The sequence below is a fragment of the Netta rufina genome (genome assembly GCF_964035555.1).
Source record: "Netta rufina genome assembly, chromosome: 1".
Taxonomy (NCBI): Eukaryota; Metazoa; Chordata; class Aves; order Anseriformes; family Anatidae; genus Netta; species Netta rufina.
This window is the reverse complement of record NC_140123.1, coordinates 103,280,953-103,308,883: the sequence shown is the minus strand read 5'-3', so window position 1 is coordinate 103,308,883 and position 27,931 is coordinate 103,280,953. Positions and strand designations below refer to the sequence as shown.

Sequence of the window (27,931 nt, the reverse complement as noted above, 5' to 3'; positions counted from 1 at the left end):
CGCCCCTTCGCCTCGCCCCGTGACGCAGCGCCGCTCCCCGCCCCGCGCCGACGGAAGCGCTGGCGCCATCATGGGGGGCAAGAACAAGCAGCGCACCAAGGGCAACCTGCGGGTGAGCGCCGCGACATGGCGGCACCGGGGCGCGGGCCCTGGCCTCAGGGGTGCCCTCGGGCCGTGCCGGGCCCCTGGGGGGGCTGTGACCGCCCTGGGGGAGCTGCTCCGTAGTGGGGGAGAGAGGGGCGTCCTCGGTGCTGGGGCTTCCCCCGCGGTTAAAATGGGTTAAAAAAGAAAAAAAAAAGGCACGTAGTCAGCTGGGAACGTGGCTTACGTGCCTCGAGGAAGTGGGAATATGCGGTGAGCTTCGGCAAGTTGGTGTTAATTAACAAAAAATGTCGGATCTGTGGCTGTCACTGAGAATTTAGTGGGTGTTTGGAGCGTAAGGAATGACAGAGAACCATAAGGTGGTGTTCGGTCTCAGGACAGACTTCCAAAGAGGCCACTCATATGATGAGCAAGGAGTTGCTGAACTGGGACAAACTGCATTATATGTTGAATTTCAAAGCACTCCCTGTGACGATGATGGGTTGCAATATGCTGTGTGTGTTACACACATACCCTTTTGCTCCATTCCTCTGAATTCTTCGTGGCCCTTCAGAATCACAGAATCATTAGGGTTGGAAAAGACCTCCAAGATCATCTGCTCCAACCACCCCCATACCACCAGTGTCACCCGCTTTGTATCATGCTTTGAAGCATGTTTTAATTGTCCCTCGTGACAACATGAGCATTCCTTGGGAGCTGTGTTGCAGTACGCAATAACACAAGAAAAACTGGAAAAGTAGTGAAGGAGGATAAATAGTTTCTTAATAAACTGTTAACTTAGGGAAGGTCTCTTCTATTATACCTTTTCTGAATGTGTATAAAAGTAGCTTCTCATAAAGTATTTGTGTGTTAAAGTCATGACAAAAAAATGGAATGCTGATTCTACAGAGAAAACTAATTTTCTAGGTTAAACTTCTGCCTTTAAAGTATGGTTGGCCTTTTTTGAGAAACTTTGTTTTAAATAGGTAGTTAATTATGTAACGTAATGATTTACGTTATGTATTCACTAATCATTATTTTGAATGCCTGATGCACACAAAATTAGATAAAGTGACTGAGATGTATAACTGATGTATGTCCCTGTTTTTTGTCAGCCTTCTAGCAGCGGCCGAGCTGCAGAGCTCCTCGCCAAAGAACGTGGAACAGTGCCTGGGTTTATTGGCTTTGGAACATCTCAGAGTGATCTCGGATATGTGCCTGCAGTTCAAGGAGCAGAGGAAATAGACAGCCTGGTGGATGCTGATTTTCGAATGGTGTTGCGAAAACTCTCTAAAAGAGATGTCATAACAAAATTAAAAGTGGGTGTATTCTTTGTCCCCCATAAAAAAGTATCTGTGTTGGAAGAGCATTACTTTTTTCTTAAGTATGGCAAAGGAATCTACCATGGTAGCCAGTTGTATGTTTGTACCAGTAAATTTACTAGAGTTGCAGTACAGAAGGTACCTTGAAGGACTTAAAAGGTCTGTCAGGCACTGCTGACAGAGCATTCATAAAATTAACTCTATGGATAACCAATTGCCAGAAATGAATTGATTTTGGAAAATAGAGGCACTGTCTAGTAGAAGCTGGTAAACTAGAGAATGTGTATGTCTGACACTTCTTAGATCATGCTGTTGATATCTTGGTTTTAGGCTATGCAGGAGTTTGGGACGATGTGCAAAGAAAGAGAAGCCGAAGTGGTTAAAGGTGTTCTTCCGTACTGGCCAAGAATTTATTGTAAAATCTCACTAGTAAGTATTAAAAGTATCTAAATTAAGAACTTCTCTGGATATTTCCTGTGAAAACCTGTAATGTGGTCCTACTGATATATCTAACTTTGTTGGAATTGCTGGCTTATTCTAGAAGAAGGAAAAAAAAAAAAAAAGAAGAAACAGAAAAGTAGCATTCTTTGTTATTGAGATGTTTCCATACAGTGGAACCTTGAACTGTTGATGCCTGGGTTGTATTTGCTGTTTGTTGGGCCTTCATCTTAAAAGGATTACAAAATATTTCTTCTCTTGAAAAGTTCTTTTATGGAGATACCAGAACAGATAAAGAGAATGTGCTGTTTTGTTTAGAAAATTATATATTTTTTTGATCTAAGATTAATAGCTGGCCAGACTTGTTATTAAATATATATATATATGTAGCCAGCTAATTTTCTGATACAATATTTAATACATCTGCAAACTATCTGGACTGACTACTGTTCTAAACAAGATAGTGAACAAAATACATAACTATTCTGAAAATTAAAGCAATTCATAATGTTTCTTTTGGGAGCCAAGAGCTTAGAAAGTCATGATGTTGTAAATACATGCACAAATAATGGATAGCTGCAAATAAGTAATGCACAGTCTATGTAAGCTTATGGTTTTTTTAATTCAAAAAGCATCTTCAAGACTTTCTGTTTTTTCTTCCTTTTTTTTTTTATTTTCTTTCTGTTAAATGTTTATATAAAATGGAGATAGCAGCTGTAGTTATGGATATCAGGAAAAGGTTACAGTTCTGGATGTGCAATTGTCCTGGTTTCAGTTAGGACAGAGTTAATTTTCTTCCTAGTAGCTGGTAGAATGCTGTGTTTTGGCTTAGGATGAGAAGAGTGCTGATAACACCCCGATGTTTTAATTGTTGCAGAGCAGTGCTTATACCAAGCCAAGGACATCTCAGCCTTTCGCTCTGTCCTGCCAACAGGCAGGCTGGGGGTGCAGTAAGAGCTGGGAGGGGACAGACCCAGGACAGGTGACCCAAACTAGCCAAAGGGGTATTCCATACCATCTGACGTCATGCTAAACAATATATAGGGGTGGCTAGCTGGGGTGGGGGGGCTGGCTGCTTGGGGTTAGGCTGGGCATCGGTCAGCGGGTGGTGAGCAATTGCATTGTGCATCACTTGTTTGTACACATTATTAGTAGTAGTACTATTATCATCATTATTGTTATTATTATTATTATTGTTGTTGTTGTTATTATTATTTTCCTGTCTTAATAAACTGTCTTTATCTCAACTCACAGGCTTCACTTTCCCATTTCTCTCCCCCATCCCAGAGAGGGAGGGGGAAAACGGCTGTGTGGTGTTTAGCTGCTGACCGGGTTAAACCACAACAGCAATATATTGGGAATATGTTGGTGCTAAGCTAGGACTCTTCTCTTTATGTAGGGATGCTCACATATTTTCAAACTGCATAGCTTGATTCATTGCAAAAGTGGCTGAACTGAGAGACAGCTTTTTTTGTCATTTCTGCTTTGAAGTGCTTGGCATCAAAAATACATTTCTTTTTGCTTTAACAGGATCACGATCGCCGTGTTCGAGAAGCAACTCAGCAGTCTTTTGAGCAACTGATTCTTAAAGTGAAAAAACACTTGGCACCTTACTTAAAAAGTATCATGGGATACTGGCTGATTGCTCAGTGTGACACTTACTCCCCTGCTGCTTCTGCTGCAAAAGTAGCTTTTGAAAAAGCTTTTCCTTCAAGCAAACAACCCGAAGCCTTAGCATTCTGTAAAGATGAAATTCTTAATGTAAGTTAGTATGTCTTTAAAGCTTTGTATGAGTATATATCAACTTTTAATAGAAGTTTAAAACTCATCCTGCCCCCACCTATTCATGGTTAAATTTCAGTAAGGTAATTTTTTATTTCCATGTAATGATGCTTGGTCATCAGATAATGTTGCAGGCAGATGTAATAATGATGCAAGAGCTGTTAATCTGCAATAGTAGGTGATTAAAGAGTGCTGAACACTGTTTCAGAAAGCCTCTACAAGCGATGTTCTTACCAGGGTTAATGCTCTTCTGCCAATCATACGTGAAACTGAATTAAAAAAGGTGAAATTTTGCATTGCTGACCCATCATATGCAAACATAACCATTGTGTTTTGTCTCAGTTTGGCTTCTTTTTGCCAGAAGCGTGTCACCATGGGACTGCAACTTACAAAGTATTACGAAGTTTTGATTCAACCAGTGTAGTACCACAGCTACTGTGTTTAACAGGGGTCCATTAAATTGTGTCCTTTCTCAGTAGCATATCTAAAATATGTTTAAGAGACTTGGGTTCTGAATGTAGAGCTGTTTCTGAATAACTTACAAACTATATTGTCACATGAATGTATGCATGTATATTTATATATATTTTTTTTCTCCCCTCCAGGTTCTTCAAGATCACCTTCTAAAGGAAACACCTGATACACTCAGCGATCCCCAGTATGTTAGCCTGCTTTAATGTGTGTGGTTTAGGTCTTGGTCTGTATTGGGTTCATTCTTGAGGCAGTGGATTTAGTTCTGTTTCAAAAGACAGAATAATTACGTGAGTCCAGATCCCAGTAACTTTCTGTGGGACTTAACATTCACAAAAGTACTTATACTATCAATCATCCAATTCTTTTTTAATATCTTTTAGAAACAATATTTATGAATAGCTGGAAGACAGGATGACTTGAAACACTTTCTAACACTTTATAAAGTAATTTGGTACCCTTAGAACCTATGGAAAGCCTGTTGATTAATTTAAAATTTGCTTTTGTTTTATTTTTCTTAGAACTGTACCAGAGGAAGAAAGAGAAGCCAAATTTTTCCGGATTTTGACCTGTTCATTGTTAGCTTTAAAAAAATTACTTAGCATGCTGCCAAAGAAAGAGATGCAGTCATTGGAGGAAAAATTAATGTCACTTCTGTCTCAAAACAAATTTTGGAAATATGGCAGACACAGCACACCACAGGTAATTTTGTTTTAATTACTTATTTTGTTGGGTTTTAGTTGAAGATCATGCATTTGATCTAAGCAGGTTCTTGGAGATCAAAAGATTCCTTGTTATTCCTTTTGATCTCCAAGAATGATCTTTGCAGTCTGCTGGTTTATGTTAGAAATAGTCTTCAGATTTCTAGGTCTTAAGTAGACAATGTTGTTTTAAGATTTGTCTAATACGCTAATCTGTTATTTCAGTGTCACAATCATCTTCTTAGCAGTCTGCAGTCCTTTCAAATTCACATAGAAGAAAAAAAATTAGTTTACTGCATGTGGTCATCGTGCTTTTAGATTTTCATTTTTTTAACTGTTTTATCTTGCTACTGCCAAGACCAATAGCTACATAGAGTGCTGAATTTATTCTGGTAGTTATTTATTAAAATGTTTTAAGGTACTTTTGACAAAACGTACCTTTCCAGACATATGTTATAAAATGAAATGTTTAATGTGTTTTATCACCAAACAAATTAATTTAAAATTTTAAACAGGCTTATCAAGTATTTTTTTATTTTCGTTAATATTCAAACCTTTGCTGATGTGCTAAAATACAAGGCTGCCTGTTGTAAGTTACTCTAACTTTAAAAGGAATGTTATAAATCTATGCGTAGTATAGATTGTCATTTCCCTAACATTTCTTGTCATTTCCCTAACATTTTTATTTTTCTCTGGCCTGTCAGGTTCGTTCAGCTTTCTTTGAGCTGGCTTCTGCTTTATGCCAATACTTGCCTGAGCTGGTGAAAGGTGAAGCACCAAGAGTTTGTCCTGCTGTTCTTCTCAGCATTGACGACAGTGATGCAGTGGTGTGTCCTGCTCTTTGGGAAGCTGTACTTTATGTTATTGCCACTGTTGAGGTAATATAATAAACCTGAGGGGCAGGTGTTTTATTGGAATGTCACACTTAACTTTTGAGTGAGCACGAGAGTTCTTTGTGAAGGAAGAATGAGGAAGAACAGTTTGACTGTGTTTTCTTGTTAATTATTAGCATGAATTTATTAATGGGACACACTCCTTCCTCCTCCTTAGAGTATCAGTATAACTTTCCTATATTGTTTTTTTTTTTTTTTTAATATATTTTTTTCATAATATTTTCCGTCCTATCCAGTATAGGTTGTTTGATAAATATAATTAAATGACCCTTAATCCCTTGGATTAAAAATTGTTAAAACCTTTTTTTTTTTTTGTTTAAAGGTTACAAAAATGATCCTGAGTCCTTTTTTTTTGGTTTCCTGTTCTAATTTGGTGTTTGGTTCCATAACTTTTTAAAGTAAAATACCAGATTTAGTTAATTTCATAGCAGGACAAGCAGTGTTCCTCATAGATTGATATGTTTTGAGAGTTTAATGTTGCAGATACTTTGTAACTGCTGGTATAAACTGTAACAATTTGTGGAAAAACAAATCTTTGTTTATTGGGTTTGTTATAAATATAGGTATCTTGTACGGTGATAGATCAGATGACAAAAATCTTTGGGGTATGGGAGGAAAATGCTGAAGTATTTTTGTAACCATCAGAAGATTATTTTGGAAGTTTTGAAGTTAATGATGCTTCTTAAGTTAGGATTTTGAAATCATTGCTTATGCTCAATTACAGGAACTGAGAACTGGATACAGAAGCGTTTATGATAATGATTTTTGTGAAGCATTCTTAAATACAGTATGATTAAAGAGAAGTCTCCAATTGCAGTTTGCTAAGAAAATTTCATAGATTTTAAACAATACTGGAACAGTTTTATTGCACTAACTTCTTAATATTCGCAAGCTGAAATAGGGAGAACGTAATTTTTAAAAATACCTGTATTCCTTGAATACTTGAAAGTCAATCGAAATTTTACAGTAACTTTCTTCAGCTACAGTTTAGGGAGGTAGATTAAATGTCTAGGTAGGGAGTTCTTCTAAGTCAATGTACTCTCATTTAATTTACAACAACTATGTTTCTTTCCACAGGACTGTTGGAGTCATGTAAATGCCAAAAAGGGAGTTCTACCAAAGCTATGGACAGTACTTCGAGAAGGTGGACGAGGCCTTGCTACTGTTATCTACCCAAATCTTTTGCCATTCATTAGCAAGGTACCTCCTGGCATCACAGAACCAAAGCTGGAATATTTCAGAACTTTTTTCAGCTCTATAATTCAAGGGTATGAACCACAAACTGTATTTGTTTATTGTCGGTCTCTTTCATGTTTGGAAACAGAAATAATCTTTTAAGCATTTATATCCTTTGACTTGGTATGTCAAGGATATTGACATATCGGTATATGTCAATCATTTGATATTGACTAAATATGCATGCATCACTTATTTTTGTGGAAAAAACTCTTTTCATTATGATATTTGAAAACTGTAGTTTCAAAATATTTTTATCCAAAGATGAGTCAATCCTTTGTGGCTGTCCCTGTCGTCTTAAACCTTCAACCTTCTTTTTTATCTATTCCTTGCCAAAAACATAAAACTTTGACGAGGAAAGATAAGAATGTTTATTCCATAACTTTAAAAATGGAAAATGAATTTAAAGTTGAGTGACTTTCGAGATACCAGGCACCTCTCACCAGTGCAGAGGTCTCACTTTTTATTACAGAGGTTAGTGAGGATTAGCATCGTGGTTGTGAAATTTACTGTATGCAGGAACTTGAATTCTCATGATACAGATTTTAAAAGATTTGAACTGCTATCATATTTTGCCTTTAAAATGTGAAAACCAACTGCCTATCAAATGTAATTTAAATATTACATATTTATGCATTATATACACAAGCATATATACATCATTTTCTGAAAGACTAAAATACAACTTATTTAAACAAAATTCAGTTCTTGATTTTTGTGATGGTCATTAGCAAAGTTCTTGGAGAAAGTAGTTATGTAAGGATTGGTTTTGAATACCATATAGAAAATTGCAGATGAGTTTTGACAAATAGCTGAAACAGTAGACAGTATACCTGAGTGGGTTAGTTTCCTCAAGTTAAATAGTTCCCTTCCTGCACTGAATGCTAAAACAAAATGAAAAAGTTATCCTACTATAGTTTATATGACATGCCTGGACCTACTGTTTTTAACTCTTCGAACATGTATTTTCATATTGGTGTTATCTGGATAAAAGCAACGTACTCAAGGTTACCTTGTGCATTGAAGTGCACAGGTACTGGGCTTCTCAGAAGCACAGGTAACTGAGTGTCTTCCCCCAACCAATGTTACCTTTCAACAGGTTGTCGAGTGAGCGAGCAATAGCCAGTCCTTCAGAAAGTTCAGCAATTATATCTGCATTTATGGAATGTCTGCGCTTTGCCATACTACAGAAAGTAGACGAAGAAGATGAACAAAGACAAATTCATCAAATGCTAATAAATGACCAGGTATTCATTAAAATATTGTTGTGTATACATTTAATAAAATGAAGTTAAGGAAAGGTAAACATATATTTCTGTGAGAACTTACTTCTCTGTTGAAAGCCTCACTGGATGTAATGGAAGAAAATAACGCTGAAGTTGTTCAATGTTTTCCTTGCTATAAAATCAGCCATACCTCTGCACAGTTTAAATTACATGGAAAAAAGAAAAAAATTGAGCATCCTGTTTATTATGTATATAAGCATGATTATTTCTGAGGCTTTTGGCACTGGTTCCAGAAAGTCTTTAAGAATTTTAGTATTTCCTGGGATTATAAAGAACATAATGCTTATCTAGTTGGATCAATGTTCTTTATTTTTTTGCCTTTGTAGCTAATTCCTATCATAGATGCTGTACTTCAGGAGCCCAGGTTGCAAAATGGACCATTATTTTATCAAATAGCAGAAACACTGAGCTCCTGGGAAGCTAAAGCTGAAGTCTCCAGTGATGATGGTACAGAAGAAGTTTTCCAGAAACTGTTGTCAAATTTTTGGGACCATCTTTTAAAATTGTGTGTGCTTCATGTTGATAAGTTGGATGCTGATGAGAAACCGTTGTTTGCCATATCTGGTATGCTAGAAGTTCTTCAGAATCCAAAGACTGCTACAAAATCAAACAACAGAAAATCTGTAAAAATCAAATTTAAAGATGAGGATGAATCTGAAAGGAACACAGAGAATGGAAAGCTCACAGAAGTGAGAAAGAATAGTGACTCTGAAATTCAGGCTTACTTACAGCATAGTTCAGTTCTAAGGAAGGAACCTCTAGAAAACTTAGTCTGTAACCTTTCTGAACTGAGTATTGTGTATGTCAATGAGCATAAGTCAGAGCAGCATTTGAAATTCCTTTCTGCCCTACTGAGTTCTTTTTCTTCAGACAGAGTTTTTCAAGTACTTTTAGAGCAGGGAAATGACACAAGCTCTACTCCTGCTGAATCCCAAGGAGAAACAAAAGTTCATCATGAAAATCCATCTGTACAATTTCTGTATATGAACTTAATAACTTGGCTGAAAGAAGACTGGAGGAAAGACACACAGTTTCTGGTTGATATTCTGTACAGTGTGCTTAATTGTTGCAGCAGTAATGATGAAAGGAAAGTCATTCTTGATGACTTAACAAAGGTATTGTATATATTTTTTTACTAGATTTTATAGAAGTTTCTATTGTGGACTGTGATTGATTAATCATCTTATTTTGGGGATGTGGAATGGAAGGTATTCTACATGAATTTGGATAAGTTCAGCCTAATGAAGGTAGACTTAGAAAAGGGTTGACATTACAGTGTTGGAGTGAAAGCGTATGAGATATTTGTCTCATATATATATATATATTTACAAATATATAAATAACATCAAATTATCTATTCTTGTCTGCTTCTTTATATAGTGTGCTTTTATATCAGTTGTCAGCAACCTTTCTCTTAAGTACAATCCTTTATTGGTCTATGTGGTGGAGAGAGACTTGAGAGGCAAAATAACTAATCAACTAATCATTCTAGTGGGAGATGGGTAGCCATGGCAAGGGGGTTGGAATTAGGTGGACTTTAAGGTCCCTTCCAACCCAAACCATTCTGTGATTCAGTAAGTTCCTGCAACTTAGTAACTCGTGCTTATCTTCTGCAGAAAATGAAGTTGTAAAACAAGCAAACTAAAATAAAAATATTAAATGCTTCCAATTCAGCAAAGAATTTCTGTTTATGCAATTCTGTTTTCCTTCCAGATGGATATGAAATGGATTATTTTTCTTCAGATAATTCAGAAGGTACCTCTTCTTTATTGTTTTGCATGGTTTTGAATATTTCTGTGGTATTAACTTTGCTTATATGGGTTAGACTGATCTTTTTTTTTCCTTTTTTTTTTTTTTTTAAAGTAATGATAAAATCATTTAATAATAATTTCATTGTGTTGTTTTAACCCTATTTAAGTCTGAGGTTATATCATCTGTATCATCTGTATTAATCATCTAATCATCATTCTCCCTTGACTATCAGTGTGTGTGTCTTAGCTTTGAAAATGGGTATGTATGCTCATGTATATTTTTTAGAAAGCCATAAAATAGTGGCAGATTAGGTATCCATCACTATTTTAGCGGGGGGGGAAGGAATCATCACAGACCTAGAGACAAAACTTTCTGTGATGTGATTCCCATTCTGCCTTTTTAGGTTTCATGTATTATTTCTGATGCGTGGATATTAATGCTATGCTTAGTAATACAAGTTAATAACCTCAAAAGATTATTAGAATGACTTTCCTGTTATTCAGGCATGTTCAAGTACAACAAAACTTTCCTTAGTCTCTGACTGGCTGAAAGGAGATACGCTTGGAGAAAGACTTGTAATGCTGGCAGATGATCTGTGTCACCTGGGTTTAAAACCCATACCAGCCTCAACACAATCAGCCTCTTCAGAAAGGTGGACCATCCTGAGCTTGGTGTTGTCACAACACTTTAAAAATGGTAAGCATATTTATTCTTTGGGCTTCATGAAATGTAAATACTGCACTTCTGTTTTGCAGAACATCAGAAGGAACTTGGGATCTTCCAGGGTAGTTAATTTGCAACATCTATTCCTCCTTCTATTTTTTTTTAACCTGAGCCAAAAATCATGCCTAGTTTAATTTCATAAGCACCATGTGCATCACGATCATCACATTATTTTTTTTGTCTCTGTAGGCAAACAAAGGTCAATGTATAAAGAACAGATTCAGATTTGCAAGTTTGAAAAATTGAGGAGAACTTCAGTAGATGCATTTATTAGCTGATGTGCTGTAAAATAATACTGGCTTTTAAACCATACTATCTAAAATTTACCTTCAAAAATAGAATATAAAAAGTGGTGGTTATGGACTCGTGTGCATTGGTTTGCTTGTTAAAATGGATTGCCAGAAATTAGAAATACATGAAAGGGATAGAGGTATCACTCTGTATTTGTTCTATTGACTTGCCTTGTGTTTAAGTTGATTTAGAGAAAGGATATTTGGTTATTTGGACCTTTGGCTATGTGATCTGAAATGGCTGTTGAATAAGAACGAGAGTTTAGGCATACTTTAGACTGAAACTACTTTGTTGCTTGATTTTTATATTCAATATTAGTAAATAAAAAAGAAATACATGCATATTAACACGATGTCTTTGAGTGATTATGTTTGTCACATTACCAAAGCACATTATCCTTTTCCAATCTCCAATAGAATCTTTGATTGGTGAAACTTACGTTGAAAGGATTATTGATAAACTTCAGGCAGCTCTGTCTAAAGCTAGAGACCTTTCAGAAGCTGGAAATACTGAACCTTCAGTGTCTTTCATCTGCGATGTAGCCTCAAGCTTTTTCAGCTCAGTGAAAGGGTGTTTACTGATGCCATCCTCAGAAGACTTGCTGCTTACCATCTTCCAACTGTGTGCTCAGAGGCAGGATGCTACACACTTAACAGGTAATTTGAAAAAAAAAGTTGTATTTCTGACCACCATGGGTTGAAAATTGTTGCACAGCTGGAAACCTACATATTTGCCCGTATGACAGTTATCATACGTAATTGTATAGAAAAGAGAATTCTCTTCTTGCTCTAGTACCTTTAGACTAGTGATTGTTGCTGTAGGATATATTTTTTTATTTTTTTTTTTCTATAATAGATTTACTTGTATGTAAGTTAAAACACACTTGGATGTCTGGTGTAAAGTCACTTGTCCATCAACTTCGGAGTATGCAGAAACAGAGCAGCAGCTTTTTGCTTAAATCTGCACTGTGGATCAAGAATCAAATTCAGTCTTCCACTTTGGATGTTAAAAGGTAATTGTAATGTACACGTCCATTTTGTAATACACTGTTCTCCAAAACAAACCAAGATCAATGCTATACTTTCCTATATTTAATTGGCATCTGCATTATTTATTTTTTCAGACTGTCAGAGGTGAGAACTGTGGCTAATAGCATAATTAAAACAGCATGTTAATAGCGTTGTATATGATATAAAGGAGCAGGATTTTACTGCATAGTGCCAAACTTGTTTTCCCTTTTTCTCAGCCTTCAGGTTTTGATCTCTGCGGTTAGTGACTTGCTGTCTATGCTTCTGGAAGCTGACAGACAGTCAGGATGTCTGGTGGGAGCTTACGTTGAGCATGTTACACCCAACAGAACTGAGTGGGTGAAATTGCGCGAGTCTCTTTCTGCTGAGGTACGGAAGTGATAATTGACTTTCACAATGTAGTCAGTCTTACCTGTTTCCAAGTCTCTGTCCCTGATACAGCACCACAGTTATGATTATACATGTGTCTGTTGAGTGTTTCTTTTCAGCCTCTACCCATGCTGGAGGACAAAATCTGTATTTGTATGGGCCCGTTTCTCCCACTACTGCAGAAAATCATTCCAGTGTGAAATTATCCTTTTCTTTGTGGAATACCAGCAACTTGCTTTACAACTCAGAAATCTTGTCCGACAGAATGTACCCCAGGAAGATGTTCTATCTTTAAGTTAATTATTCTGTATGATTCTTTTTTTGCAAGACACTAATATCTGCCGAAGAACATGATATGCTGAGTGTAAACAAAATGCTGACATGAATAGATTGGGAGAAAAATAATTTCCTGTCTAACTGCCGATCTTCAGTAACCCTACTACTTTTTGTAATATTGTACAGAGTTCTAAAGGTACACATTTATTTCTGAAGCAACAATGCAGGTTTAAGTTACTGCTGTGCATTTGTTTTCTTTATATACTGGAGCGGGTGACCCATGGTTATTTTTAATAATTCTGAATTTTAACTACTACTTCTATGTGTCGTTAAAATGGCAATTATTTGTTCATACGCTTTTTATGTACATATTACAGTGGATGCACAAACCTCTTTTGGAAGGAAGGCTGAGTATGAATTGTGAGCATTTGGGATCCTGTGTTAAACTATCTGGCACAACTAAACTTCCAGGGCATCTGTGTACTTCAGCCTTATTAAGTAAAATGGTGATGCTTGTATTGGAAAATGGTATGGTCCATGGAAATGATGATGCAGAAAGAAAGAAAACTGACAATATAAGTAAGTTACGGTGATAAAACAAAGAATTTTTGATTTCATACTAGTTCTAAATCTACATTAATTGATAATTAGAAATGAATAGGTAAATTTTGGCATATAACTATCAGAAATCATTCTTGTTCCATTTATGTGTTTTTTTTTTTTTCTTTAGTTCTCCTTTTAAAGTATGAGTTTGTGTAGCGCTTATACTGTTAGGGCCTTTTGCTGTTACATACATGCTGTCTCAACAGAACTTTAATTTTAAAGAAGCTTAAATTTACAGTGAACTTCAGAGTTGTTCTAAAAGCATGTATGGTACATTGGAATGAATGAGCAGCAGGAACTGTGTCCATGCTGACAAATAACAGCCGTGAGTATTTAGCTATGACATAAAGATATTTTGAGGAAGCAGTTTTTCTTAATTCAACAAGGTGGAATTTCATTTCTTTTTATTTGAGAATGCTCAGATTAGAGCGAGCATCTTCCAATTAAAAATTCTACTTCCAGAAGTCTCACTGTGAAGAACAGTGTAGTTGGTCAGTGGAGGTCTTTGTAAGCTGATGGAAAAGAAAAAAAACTCTATGCTAGCTCTTAGCATCAGATTAATTTATTATTTTTTTTTTAATTTAGATCTTGATTGCCTTGTCTGCAAGAAATGTATATTAAAAAAAATAAAAAGAGAGGATTTAGGGTTTAAAATTTCCTGAACTTCTAGAATAGATTATTGTAACTTTTTCTTTGTATTTTATGGTGCAATTGCAGATACCCAGTTCATGCTCTGAAGTACCTGAAGTTGTGTGTAAATGTCATCTTCTTAATGCATTAAAAATATATTAAAACAAAACATAACAAAAAAAAATCTGAAACTTCTTGCATATTCACTGAGTATATTCAGTAGTTATTTTTGCTGTTTAATTAGTTGCAGAGCTGTTGTATTCGTTACAATGGATTGAAGAATTGGAGAATCCTCCTTACCTGCTTCTGGAATATCTTCATATGTTAGAAGAAATGCATATTACATATCAGAAGTTCAGTACGCTTAGTAATACAGCTGACCTTCAGCAAACAGTATTTGATAGGTATGTAAGAGCAAGTAAAACCTCAATTGAAATACAACCCTGAATTGAAATACAATTTATGTCTTTGTATTTTGCCTTGTATAAAGTGCAAAGTATAAAGTACCATATTTCCTTTTGTATGTTGATTGATGCTTCATAAAACAGTTTTGTTGTGAAACACTGTTCACCTGCAGTTATTAAACAGGGTCTTTGTTCTTTTGAAGGTCAGAGGAACATGGAAGACTCTGGTCCTTAACCATGGCCAAACTGATTCGTGCAGAAAGTGCGGTATCCTGCGAGATGAAACATCTTTTTAAGACAAGCGAAGGGTATATAAATGCTGTTGCCTATGACCTTTTATGCAAAGTTTATATTGCGAATATTAATGATGATAAATTATACTGATTCTAATGAATGACATCTGAAGACCGAAAATTTGGTAGTATATGTATGTGTTATGTAAAAGTGAAACACTGTAATGTATGGGGTTAGTTGCATCACAGAATATTAGATGGTTCTGTGTTCATTATGAGCCAGTTAACATTTTGTTTACTAGTTAAACTTTTGGGTATGTTTATTTTTGATATTCTGTTTGCATGAATAGGTTTCTGCCATTAACAGAGGGCAGATTGCATACACTTCAATGCTTATCAACCTTTTTAACGGAGGAAGAAAAGAAAGAACTGGTCTTCCACTGCGTGGCCAAACTTATGACATGTGCACAGACAGAGCTCTCCAGTACTGATGGTCAGTAGGTTTTCTACCTTAGCCCACTTCATGAGAATTTAAGAATGTCACTTTGTAATAATGTTTACTTTTAGCTAAGATGCATTAATTTTAAGTGTAGAAATTTTACTAGAATGAAATGTCTTTTCATTTTGCATATTTCTTTTAGGCTGTTTGTCATAGTGGTTTTCTGTCTTACTAAGGAAGTACAGGCTATGCTGCCGGGTCCAAAATTAGAACTTAAAAGATAGATCAAAGAAGAAGTGAGGCAGTATCAAAATACTTTTAGCAATATCAGTCTATCTGATTTAGACATATTTGTAAATATCAAAGTTTTCAATTATTTAGGCGTTACATAGCATGCATATTATTTCTGCTGTCTACTGGTAGTGTTGTGATTGATTTTAGACACTTCAGCATCCAAACTTTTTCGAAGTTCTTGTATAATTTTTGAACAGTTCGTCCAGTGCATGGGATAATACAGTATGCTCAGTCAGAGCTCTTGTGCATGCACTTTTAACAGCTTTTGAAAAATTACTTAATGAGGTGATTGAAATGTGTTACAACATTGCTTTGAATGTTCCTTAGAAAAAATGCTAATTTTCACAAACTCACTGCTTTTCAAGCTCAGTCTTTGGAAATAATTATACAAAGTCCTTCTACATTCTTATTATGCAGTTAAACAAAACCATGCACACCTTATCTTCTCTCAGTACTGCTTTCATGGTTTCATGAACATACTTCATAAGTCTTATAAAAACCTGAAAATTTGCTTGTTTTCTAAACAGAACCATACTTAAATTGAATAAACTATGGTTGTTTTAAACTGTTGACATCTGTCCCTTGGCAGTGTCCCCACGTTTTCAGATGAGCTCTTTCAAGTGAATGTCCTCAGAATGTGAAAATTTTTCAGCATTAGTTTTATGCAGCAATTGAGAGGAATCTTGATTCTTAAATACAGTTTCCCTAGCACTTGTTCTTCAGACTTAGTTTGTTAAGCTGTCCTGGCTCTATGAATGAGCCAGTGAACCAACCAAATGGGGCCTTGAAACTTTAAAGAGAAAATAGGAAGAAGAATCCTCACTGCTCCCTTGCTACTCTGTTCTTTGTAGAGTATTCTTGTTTGTAACTCTGGTCTGCATTTTCCTTTCTGCTGCTTCTCATTTTCCTAGGGGTTCCTGAACAGACAATATATACGCAATTTTTCCCATTAAGTGTGACGTAGGATGTGGGCTCACCATTCAAGGTTTAGTTTTTTTTCAGATCAGGAAAGTGCTGGTAAATTTCTTGTAAATCATTGCTGCTTAAGTGAAGTGTGTGGTTTCTTGCTATGCATATGTGGTACTTTAACTCAGTTCCATGTTATTGTGCCTGTAAGAAACATTCTTGTTCTCCAAGAAATCTGGGTGCATGCAGTTTTCCTTAAAAACGGAAAACAATGCTAACGCAACAGTAGTATTTCAATGTGAAAGTAAAAGCTGTCACTCTTGCAACAGTATTGGAATTCACACCTTGCGTTTACATTTACTTAATCATCTGTCCAAATTATTGTTTGGGATACTACATTTTTAATAGCACAATTAAATTTAAATATTACCAGGTATTTTTCCTTTTAATTGTGTAAACCATGTATGACTCTCGTAGGAGTTTTTGGTTTAGTGGCTTGATTTCATTTTTTTATTTTTTTTTAGTTTGGGTTGGATGCAGTAATTTTGATTTAACAAGGGCATCTGTGGGCTAAGTGTTGAAAGAAAAAAGCTTAGCTATTATCCAAACTATGTCATGATATTACTATTAAAGTATCCAATCAGTTGACACACATTCTAATATTTACCTGCCCTGATAATTAAGACCTACTGAGGATGTTTTTATTATGTCATAGGAGCATTTGGGTGTCTTTCCATTTTGAATTCCTGCTTAAATGACAGCAGTATTGATTGCGATCATCTGTTACCTGGGATATTAAAAATCATAATGTCTTGGAAAAACGATAATGAAGACAACTTTCTCTTTAGCTGGTGGGTACAACTTTGAGACCATTTGATAATTTTTTTTCCAGTTTGTAAAGAGTTTATAAACAAAGGGTGGTCATTAACTCAAAATCAAATTGCAAGTTAAAACTGTCACCTGATGCTTTAATACTATATTTTCAAGCCTTTGTAGAACTGCATCCCTCAGTTTAATATACCTGTCTCTAAGTATCTAGTTAGTTTATTGAAAGGAATTATATGAAGATAAATAGGTGTAAGAAAGTTGGTCTGACATTAAACCTGTAATCAAGGCTGGGAAACCAGGAGCTCGTTTATGCATCTAGATGGTAACTATTTTCCAAAGCATGCGGAACCAACCAGCTTCGCAGGTGCAGCTGCATATTCAGTTCAAAATTCTGATGCCTTATTTAGATAGCAAAAAGAAAACTTGGGTACCAAACTGAAGTGTTTTTTGTTTGTTTGTTTGTTTGTTTGTTTGTTTTAAATTTTGCACCTGAAATTGTAACTTGGAAAGCTACACTTCCAACAAGGAGTAAAATTACACTTACCTTTGTTTGAGTGAAGTGAGAAAAACCCAAGCAACACAGTCGGAGAATAATATACAGTACTGGGGCATTTGAGGGCTTTTATTTTAAGTCAGTTTTTAATTAAAAAAATAAACTATTTTTGTTGCATTGATTAAGTTAAAATTGCTAATTTTCACTGCTAATTGTAAGTGTTACAATTTTAGGAATCTGTTAATATAACATGCAAATGAGCACGTACCTCTGATAGTCTGTTTTGTACCTGTTGACTGACTTATTTAGGATTGGTAGCTAAGGTGGGATCCTAGCTCTGAAATAGTGTCAATAGCACCTAGGGCAGAGAGACTGGTATTAATTTGTCCTAAGAGAAGCAAAGGCAAGAAAATAAATACTTGTGGTTACAACATGACAATATGTTAGCTTCAGCTGTATTTTTATTTCAGCAATCTGAAAGAAACAAGTGCTGAGTTGCTGGGTTTCAACATAGAGATGATCCGTTACCTTCCCTTGTTGCTGAAGTATTCCACAGCTCCTTTGGCTGATAATGAATGGGACTTTATCATGTGCTCCATGCTGGCTTGGTTAGAGGTAAGATGAAAGAGACTATTACTAACCATTGCATTGCAGTTCTTAACACAATCTCCTAATGCCTTCTGAAGGATCTAGACTAATTTTGGCTAGGGCAAGGGGGAAGGAATGAAGGAGGAATTACAAAAACAAACAAACAAAAAAAACAGGCTAGGAAATAACTCCATTTTTATTATCTTAGTGGGCTCTCTGATCAATGTTTTATCCTCAGACTTTGAAAGCTGTATGTTAATAGTTCATCTGTTTATATGAATATCTGTACAAAATGGGAGGGTGGATATCTGGATGATGCAGTGAAACATTGTAGAAGCTATGACATATAGCAGTTAAGTTTGAACAAAGATGCATGAAGATTGCCAAGAAGAATGGAAATCGGGATGTCTTAACGACAATTGTCTTAACAGTTGTAACTTTTGGCAACCTGGTCTGGTGGAAGGTGTCCGTGCCCATAACAGGGGGAATGGAACTAGGGTCCTGAAGGGTCCCTTCCAACCCAAACCATTCTGTGATTCTATGAACTTTGTTTCATCTAGTGTGTGTTAATTTCCTAGTACTTTGAAGTAAGGATCATTTCAAAGATAACTTGATCTCAACCCCAAAATGGAACTAAGAATATATATACTTTACATACCACATGAGTGCCTATGTCACATTTTCAGTACTGATACAGCTAACTTTTTAGATTATTCCCTGGATGTGGCAGGAACACAGTCATCTCAGTTTAGCAAGTATTTGACATAGTGTTAAAAAGAATTGTGCAAAATTCTAAATTTTTTTTTTCATTGAGCTTTGGCAAAGCTCATGCGTGGTTTAAAAGCACAAACAATACTAAATCTCTTCTTTGAGGTTTGCTGCTATAGAGAAGGATGAAATAAGGCTCTGGTTGTAAGACCAGATCTTCTGTTTCCAAAATCAAATCAGCAAGACAGTGGAAAATATCACCAGGGTGTGGAAACTTTCATGTGGCCTTTCTTGGTCTCAAGATTAATCTTACCTGTGCAGTATGTGCCTCAAAACTTTATTTTCCTAAGTTTTTTTCTGAAAGAACTTTTATGAAAAATTTGTTGCATAGATCAATTGCTTATGAATATTTGTAAGATTTAATGATACTCCTCTTTTTTTTTTTTTTGGGGAGGTGGGGTGAGGGGGAATTATAAAAATTAAAAGGAGCTGCTTTAGGAGAATATTCCCCTGATAATCACTTCAATAACTTCCAGTTTCCAATAATGCATTGTTAATTTCTTTTTACAATTTGGAAATACAGACATTAGGGAGAGAAAAGTGAGCTCACTTCATGTGCAGTTTTGGCTCACTTGGCTCTACAAGTGTAACAGATTGTCTGCAGTTGCATACATTTCTATTCAAATCCACTTGGTGGCAGTTTCTGTCTGTCATTCTAAAGAAGGTCACATAAGGGAAGCAATCTAGAATTTGAAACATTGGTGGGACTTAGAAATTCAGCATGTCTTACTAAGGTACAGATTATGTTTTCAAACCTATTTTTTTCAAATAGTTATAAAATAGTCTTTGCAGCTTAGTCTTCTGTGAAATTACACTTTTGGATATAGATGAGGAATGCGAAAAAAACATTTCAAAGCACATTTGTGATTAAGAAATATTCCTCTTATTTTTTTTCTCCTAGACAACATGTGAAAACCATTCGCTTTATCATATCCCACTTGTGCAGATTTTTGCTTGTGTCAGCTGTGACCTGGCATCTGCCCTTAGTGCTTACTTTGAAGCTGCAGCTCCTGAGACTACTGAAAACCTTCCTGTGAACTTGATCAGTGAATGGAAAGAATTCTTTTCTGAAGGAATTCACAATTTGCTGTTACCTTTGTTGGTGAAAGTCACAGGCGAGTATATGGTAACTGGCAAGGAGGCTATTAGTTAGTGATACATACCAGCCTGTTCTGAAATAGAACTTGCTGGGCCATTTTTTTCAATTTCTAGGAATATTATCTTAACATAGTTCATTAAAAAATAGTACTTTCCTGAAAACATGTTAATTGGTGAAGGAATTATATTCTTTGGCTCTTATTATTAGATGAATTCTTCTAAACACGATGTGAGTTGTTTCTAATTATGCTTGTCTATGATATCATCTGCACCTTCTGCATCACAGCTTACCTGTCTCTGTTTTAAATAGGAGAAACCAAAACTGCAGCTGAAGGCTCTTTTCAGAACTCTGTATTAACATCTTTGGGCGAAGCTCTAACTTACATCTCGAAGGACCAGTTGTTAAACCATAAATTGCCAGCGAAGTTTGTTGCAGGCCAGAAAACAAACCTGCCAGATAAACTACAGACTCTGTTAAACACACTGTGTCCGTTGTTGCTGTTCTGGGCTAGACCTGTACAGATTTCTGTCTACCACATGTTGTATAAGTAAGAATCAACGAATTTCTTGCTCTCTTCATCTCCTTCCCTGTTGTTTTTTTTTTCTTTTTTTTTTTTCTCTCCAATATACTGTAGAACATGTACTTGTTTAGTAAAGTTATGTGTCAGTATGGGAGAAAATGCTTAACCGGGCAACTTGTGTTCTGGATCAGAGTATAGGCTCTAAAGCTATGAATGCTAAATTTATTTATAAAAGCAGATTAAATATATACTGAGAAATTTTACTGCAGTACAGGAAAATACAATTTTATTTTCTGTATCATAGTTACATAGATATCACTGTGGTAACTAGAATGCTATTTCTTTAGCACCTATTTTAATGCTCATAAATCCTGAAATGTAAACTGAAACATTACAAGTTTCTGGTAACCACAGTATCATTAAACAGCATGACCATTTTATTTTCACTAATTTAGGTAAGAAAGTGAAAAAAAAAAAAAAGTGTGGTATTCTTGTGAACTTGTTTGGATATCTTTCATATGGAAAAAATACAGAATTTGAAAAACAGGATGCATTTGACTTCTCAAAATGCAGACTGCAGAGCAGCTGACTTGAGCATAAGAAGCAACCATTGTACTTGTTACATCTTAATGCCTCAGTATAGCTTTGTTTTGAGATGGGGAAATTTATTTTAGCATGACTGGGGATGGTTAAAAGGTTTGGAGAAGAGCTGAGCAGGGCTACAAGCTCTTTGGCGGCTGTCAATCTGTAACCAGCTGTTGTGGTTTAACCCGGCCGGCAGCTAAACACCACGCAGCCGTTCGCTCACCCTCCCCCCTCCCTCTCTGGGACGGGGGAGAGAAATGGAAAGTGAAGCCCGTGAGTTGAGATAAAGACAGTTTAATAAGAAAATAATAATAACAACAATAATAATAATAATAATACAATGATGATAATAGTACTACTACTACTAATATGTACAAACAAGTGATGCACAATGCAATTGCTCACCACCCGCTGACCAATGCCCAGCCTAACCCCGAGCAGTCCGGCCCCCTCCCCCCGGCTAGCCACCCCTATATATTGTTTAGCATGACGTCAGATGGTATGGAATACCCCTTTGGCTAGTTTGGGTCACCTGTCCTGGGTCTGTCCCCTCCCAGCTCTTACTGCACCCCCAGCCTGCCTGTTGGCAGGACAGAGCGAAAGGCTGAGATGTCCTTGGCTTGGTATAAGCACTGCTCTGCAACAATTAAAACATCGGGGTGTTATCAGCACTCTTCTCATCCTAAGCCAAAACACAGCATTCCACCAGCTACTAGGAAGAAAATTAATTCTGTTCTAACTGAAACCAGGACACCAGCTTTGCATGACATGTCTCTTAAAGATTCCTTACTTTACAAAAAGGTGTTGATAAGTATTTCCCTGATTATATTGATTATCAGGAACGTTGACATTAATAGTCAAAGAACTGTACATTACTCACATACTACGAACATAGTAAAAATTAAATTAATTTTCTGTATTTCTGTAGATTAATGCCTGAATTGCCTAAATTTGATGATGAAGATCTCAAATCCTATGGTGATGAAGAGGAAGAATCAGCATTGTGTGTATTTTTTCCTCTTTTTTTTTTTTTTTACTATCGTTTTCCCTGTTTTTACTGTCTGTTAGAAAAGTTGGTTTGCAGCAGAGTAGTGTCTGTCAGAAGATGTTAAAAGGAAAAAATAAGATAATTATGACAGTAGGGGTATAAATATTGAATATATAAAATAAATTCGATTAAATCTGCCTTTGTACTAAAACTGGAAATAACATTTTTAATGTTTAATAGTTTAATAGTTTTCTGGATACAGTTACTAAAGTAACTGGAGCATATATGTTCCATTGTACAATATCAAGAGTTCTTATATGGGACTGCTGTATTGAGAATATTTCCAGTTGCACAAGTAACTTCAGTTTCCTGGATTATTCCTTTTAGACAAATTTATCCATGAATTAAATTAAATGCGAAGACCTCCAAAACTGACCTGGGTGTTTTATACATCTTGAATCTGATAAAGCCAAAAGTCTGAAGAGGGAATACAATAATTGATTTAAACAAAAACAAATAAAAAACTTCAGCCCAGCAATTAATAGCATGTTTTACTACAGAGCTGCAAAAGATGTTATAATGCATTGCTAAAACCCACACCCAACACATTCAACGATTAGGAGATCCATTGTTCAGTTGCTCTTTTGTTGGTGGCTTGACAAAGAAGAAATTGAAGCGTTCCCTGACATGGGTTAAATCAGCTCAGTCATAGACCAAACTCACATTTTCAGACTGGGATCAGCATTCAGTTTATATTCTTCTTCTGAGAGGTAAAGAGACCAACGGTCTGTTTTGGGAAAAAAAAAAAACCTGGTAAAATTGCCACTGGTGTGGCAATCTGAAAGTACATTTTTCCTGTAATAAAAAATCTCCTTAGATGTTCTACATAGATGGTTTTACTAAAAGATTGCTAGGAAGGCTGTGAATATAAATTCAGTTAATGCTCTACTGAAGTTTTGAGTTTACAATGCCAGATGATGTCTTTCCATAGATCGCCTCCAGCTGCTCTTATGTCTGTCCTTGCCACTCAAGAGGTCTTACTAGAAAACATCCTAGAATGCATTCCAGTCGGAGAATTTGCAGTTATTCAGCCCTTGAGTGATGAGTTCTGCCTTGTTCTTGGATATCTTCTCACTTGGAAGTTAACGTTAACTTTCTTCAAAGCGGCTTCTTCTCAGGTATACACTCAGAGCATTTTCCTTTAAAGTGAATTTCTTAAAACACTCACATGGTTTGAGCCTTGAGGTTTCATTCAGACTTTTTATTCTTTTAATTATGCGTCTTCCTACCTCCATTTTTTGTGGAATTAGTGGGATTCTGGAAACATCAATAGATCTAGGTTTCTGTATGCTACAGTTAGGGATGGCAGTATTAGAGATGATAAAAATTTAACATTCATTAATAGATGTTTCTTTTTGCCATTTTCAAACAACTTGCTATACTGTATGCATTTCTAGTTGCTCAGAAGTTTGCAGAGAGCTAAATCGCTCTTCTAAACACAAATTCCAAATCTCAGGATCGCTCTTCCTCCCTACGGAAACGTGTTTGTATTATTTGCAGAGAAAACTATTTTTTATTAAGTCTCATCTGCTTTTTGTGTTTTTTTTTCTTTTTTTTTTTTTTTAACACTATTAGCTACGAGTTCTCTATTCACAATACCTTAGAAGAACAAAAAGCTTGAATAAACTGCTTTATCACTTGTTCAGGCTTATGCCTGAAAACCCTGTCTTTTCTGGGCCAATATCAGAAGTTCCGAATAAGGATACAAAAACCTTCTTTACTGAAGAGCTTCATTTAGACGTTAAAGGTTAGTAAAGAATGGCGTTTGTGCATTTGAAAGAGTTTTGATACTGTTGAGGCTTAAATATGCTTTTCTGTTTAAAAAAATAAATTGAAAATGCTTCATTTAAAATGCTATTTTATGTACTCTTATAAACGTTCATACACCTTTTAATATACCTGCAAAGATACTGAGTTTTCATTTTTTAATTTTGTGCTTGAATATCATCATGTGTTGCAGAACTGTTTATCTGGATGACAGTAAGAAAGGTAGAAATAGGGTAGTTTGGGGAATTACTAACACAGCTTCCCAAGAGAAGGATGTTGCTTATCTGTTTATATACTTCCATAGAACACTGCAAACCTCACATGTGCTTCAAACATCTGCTTCATCACTCTGAAGTGAGCAATTTGGAATTTCTAGAAAGTAAAATTATTCTTGGCTTCTGGTAGTCCACCTAGAGTTCATCTATAAATTAGAAGATGCATTTCCAGCTATGAGATGTTAGTCTAAGAAACAGGAGTCATAGAGAAAGGTGGAATCAAACAATCAGTTATAGTAACAAAGTTAGAAGGAGCAGGTAAATGAATTTCCTATTATCACACATATTGTTGTGTGTATATATATATTTTTTTTTTTGTGTGTGTGTGTGTGTATGATGTGAAAGAAGCAATATTTGTGTCTGTGTTAAGAGTATTGCAACATCCTTTTATTTCTCTCACAGGAACAGGAGCCCTGTCATCCCAAATTCCACACTTAGCTTGTACTGTGTATCATATAACTTTGAAAGACCTGCCAGCCATGGTTAGGCTTTGGTGGAATAGCTGTGAGAAACGTGTCTTCAGTGTTGTAGATAAATTTACAAGCAAGTATGTCAGCAGCGTGCTTTCTTCACAGGAAATATCTTCAGTTCAAACTAGTACACAGTTATTTAATGGCATGACGGTTAGTGAAACTTCTTGTTCTTTTTTTTATTTTTTTTTTGCAGATTTGTAGAGAAATGTTGATTCTCAGAGCAAGACTGTATGACAGTATTTTATATGATTGCACTTTTGTTCTACATGACTGATGAGATTGTAATTTAGCTTGCTATCTACATGTATATAGTCAGTTGGTATATATTAGAATAAATTGGAAAAAAAGGGTTTTAAGAATGTTGGAAAAGTAGAGGAAGTAAATGCAAGATTGTTTGGTTCATTAAAAAATATAATCAGCCACTAGATTGGAAAAATGGCTGGTAATTTCTTTTCAGATTGGCAAGGTACGAGAAAATTTCTACTTTCTTTTAGACCAGGAAAACACTTTTCTCAGAGAATTATTTAATGTAAGGCTAGAAATGGTGTGTAAATCTCTCTGGTTGTGGAGATTTTTAATACTTGCATTTTTTTCATAGGTGAAAGCTCGGTCTGCTGCACGGGAAGTCATTGCTACCTATTCAGTTGATGATATATTTATTGAACTAATAATACAGCTTCCAACAAATTACCCACTGGGGTCCATAACAGTTGAGAGTGGAAAGAGAGTTGGCGTGGCTGTTCAGCAATGGCGCAATTGGATGCTACAGTTAAGCACGTATCTAACGCATCAAGTGAGTTTAGAGAAAGCCCCTAGTTTTGAAAACCTAGTCCTGATAAAAAAAAAAATATTCCTAGTAATATATTTAGATTTATGTAATGACTCTCATCAGGTTTCAAATGTGACTTTATAGATTTGATCACTCTTATCATCTGCTTTCTCCAGGTGCTAAAACAAAGAGGTAGGTAAAATTACCTGCCTAGTAAATCCTGATAAATCCACAGCCAAAGATGAGAATCTAGATCTCATAAGGGATGGGCCAGTATTCATCCTATGCCATTCCAGCTATACTTTGGAAAAGAAACACAGCGTGTGAAATTCTAAAAGTTTGGTGGTTGCTAAGTTGCACATTTTTGCCTAGAACAAAACAAAGAAAATGTTGAATGAAATTTTTGAAATTAGCAGTGCATTCCTTTTGTTGTGAGAATTACTTGCATTTCTAAAGACTAAACTACTATCTGTAGAACATGAGTTGACTGATAAATTACTATAATTTAAGATTTTAAAGTATAGAGGCTTTGTTTATGTGCTTGTGAATAACAGTAAGAATACTCTGAAGGAATTCTATAGTATATTAATAACCGTTTTTTCTCTGCTAGAATGGAAGTATTATGGAAGGCTTATCATTGTGGAAAAATAATGTGGATAAACGTTTTGAGGGTGTAGAAGATTGCATGATCTGTTTTTCAGTCATTCATGGTTCCAACTATTCTCTTCCCAAAAAAGCTTGCAGAACATGTAAGAAAAAGTTCCATTCAGCTTGCTTGGTAAGTACCTACACTAAATCCTTCTAAATAGGATTCATTCATTAATGATTTGAACTAGGTACTTCTAGTGAAATGCCATCAGTTTCCCATTTTGTTGTTGGATTATCTGGGATTAAGTGAACTCCTAATAATTTGCATGGATTTTGTACTAAGCTGCAAAGGCATGTAGTGAGAGAGGAGTTTCTACACTAAACAGATAATAACTGTTTTGTGTTCAAAGACTTCAGCCATTACATCTATGTAGGGTGTAGCAAGAGCATATTGATGTTAGCAGCTCAGATATGGGAACAGAAATATTCAAATTTAATTTACACAGAATGCTTTTCGGTAAATCCTACTGATCTGGATAATTTACAGTTAAATATATTCAAGTCATCATAGGCTCTGGGTGTGTGGTTACTGAGTATGCTGGTACAGGTTGTACTCAAAAGTACAAAACTTTTGTACTTTGTGTACACACACACACACAAATTCACAAGGGGAAAGGATTTTTAATTGTTCTTTTTTTGTTTGTTTGTTTTTTAAAGCAAAATGAATATTTTGATATTTAAGTTTATTGGCAAGTAACGTTTATTACTAGTGATAAATCAATGTTCTTGGTAGTCAATTTGCATTCATGTATTAAGCACTCATATTTCTCTTTCAGTACAAATGGTTCACATCCAGCAACAAATCAACCTGTCCGCTTTGTCGAGAGACATTTTTCTGAAATAAAATGGTCTGCCTTATTTCTGTGAGCTAAGTCATAAATGAAGAGGGGACAATAAACTGTATGTTGAAAGAAGCGAATTACTTGGAAATAATGTCAGTTACTTTAAATTCTTGACTAGTGGGATATGACACATATTTACCTCTGGACTGTTTTTTGTAAAAGTTTGAAGATTCTTCTTTGATATAAAGAAATATATAAGAATAATTTATTTTAATTTGTATATTTTTAAGATATTAAGGTATGTTAAAAATTCAAAAGTAATGTAGAGTTATGTCTGAAAAGCGGTGTTTAAGCCACAACATAGTTGATTAAAACCTCTTATTTTAGGTATACTCTAACATGGTGGTATGTGCTTAAGCCAGATCATGCCTCTTAATGTAACAGGTGAATTTAACATAGGTGGTATAAAGACTTGACTTTTTGCTCTTATATGTTAAGGCATGGAATTAGGGTGATAACTTTCTGTTAAAATGTGAAATTTAAACATAGCATGCTCTAAATCAATGTTTAGAAATTGAGCTTTAACCATCTTATAGTCTCAAAAAACCTGAGCCATCCAGCACCCTGAAAGTGTGAGTACTCTGAAGCCTAAGTGAGTAGAGAGAGCCCAATCATTCCTGCATGACAATGAAAACTGCTACCTATGTAGTGCAGACTGGCCTTAAATAAGACATACACACTGATCAGTTCTTGCGTTTCCATTATTGCAATTAATGTCTTCATTAGTTGGCACATAAAATACCACTGAATTTACCCTCTACTTCCAGTGTCCCGTAATAAGGACTCTGTGAATGGTAGATACATCAGAATTTAACATTGTCTTCATTCCACTAGTCTTTTTTTCTTTTTCTTTTTTTTTTAAAAAGCAGCAGTAGCATCCTAATATGTTCTAACTCGGATAGTATTGTTCTGTGGTGGATTTCTTTGAAAAGTCAATAAAGGGGGAGGAAAAAATTAATTTTGTCTGTCTTTGTAGTCCCTGGATTGCTTTCTCTTCCTCTGACAGAATTCCAGAAATTAATAGTACATATCAAACTACATCTTAAAATTGTCTTTTGACTTTTTTGTTT

At 35.5% G+C, this 27,931-nt stretch overlaps 1 protein-coding gene across 1 annotated transcript; it reads left to right on the top strand.

Annotated features, from left to right (window-relative positions):
* The first annotated feature begins 2 nt into the window (after nt 1–2).
* On the top strand, nt 3–27,819 carry LTN1 (listerin E3 ubiquitin protein ligase 1). Its single transcript, XM_084305863.1, has 30 exons — nt 3–112; nt 1,197–1,400; nt 1,734–1,832; nt 3,372–3,602; nt 4,229–4,281; nt 4,616–4,796; nt 5,500–5,673; nt 6,766–6,956; nt 8,024–8,171; nt 8,537–9,325; nt 9,924–9,965; nt 10,466–10,658; nt 11,393–11,632; nt 11,832–11,988; nt 12,223–12,373; nt 13,027–13,228; nt 14,127–14,286; nt 14,490–14,594; nt 14,870–15,012; nt 16,874–17,009; nt 17,950–18,094; nt 19,737–19,950; nt 20,244–20,481; nt 21,968–22,042; nt 23,019–23,205; nt 23,663–23,834; nt 24,532–24,752; nt 25,201–25,395; nt 25,982–26,149; nt 26,796–27,819. Exons 1-30 carry the CDS (start codon nt 71–73, stop codon nt 26,856–26,858), a joined length of 5,319 nt encoding a protein of 1,772 aa, XP_084161989.1. The 5' UTR covers nt 3–70; the 3' UTR covers nt 26,859–27,819.
* Nucleotides 27,820–27,931: the final 112 nt, after the last annotated feature.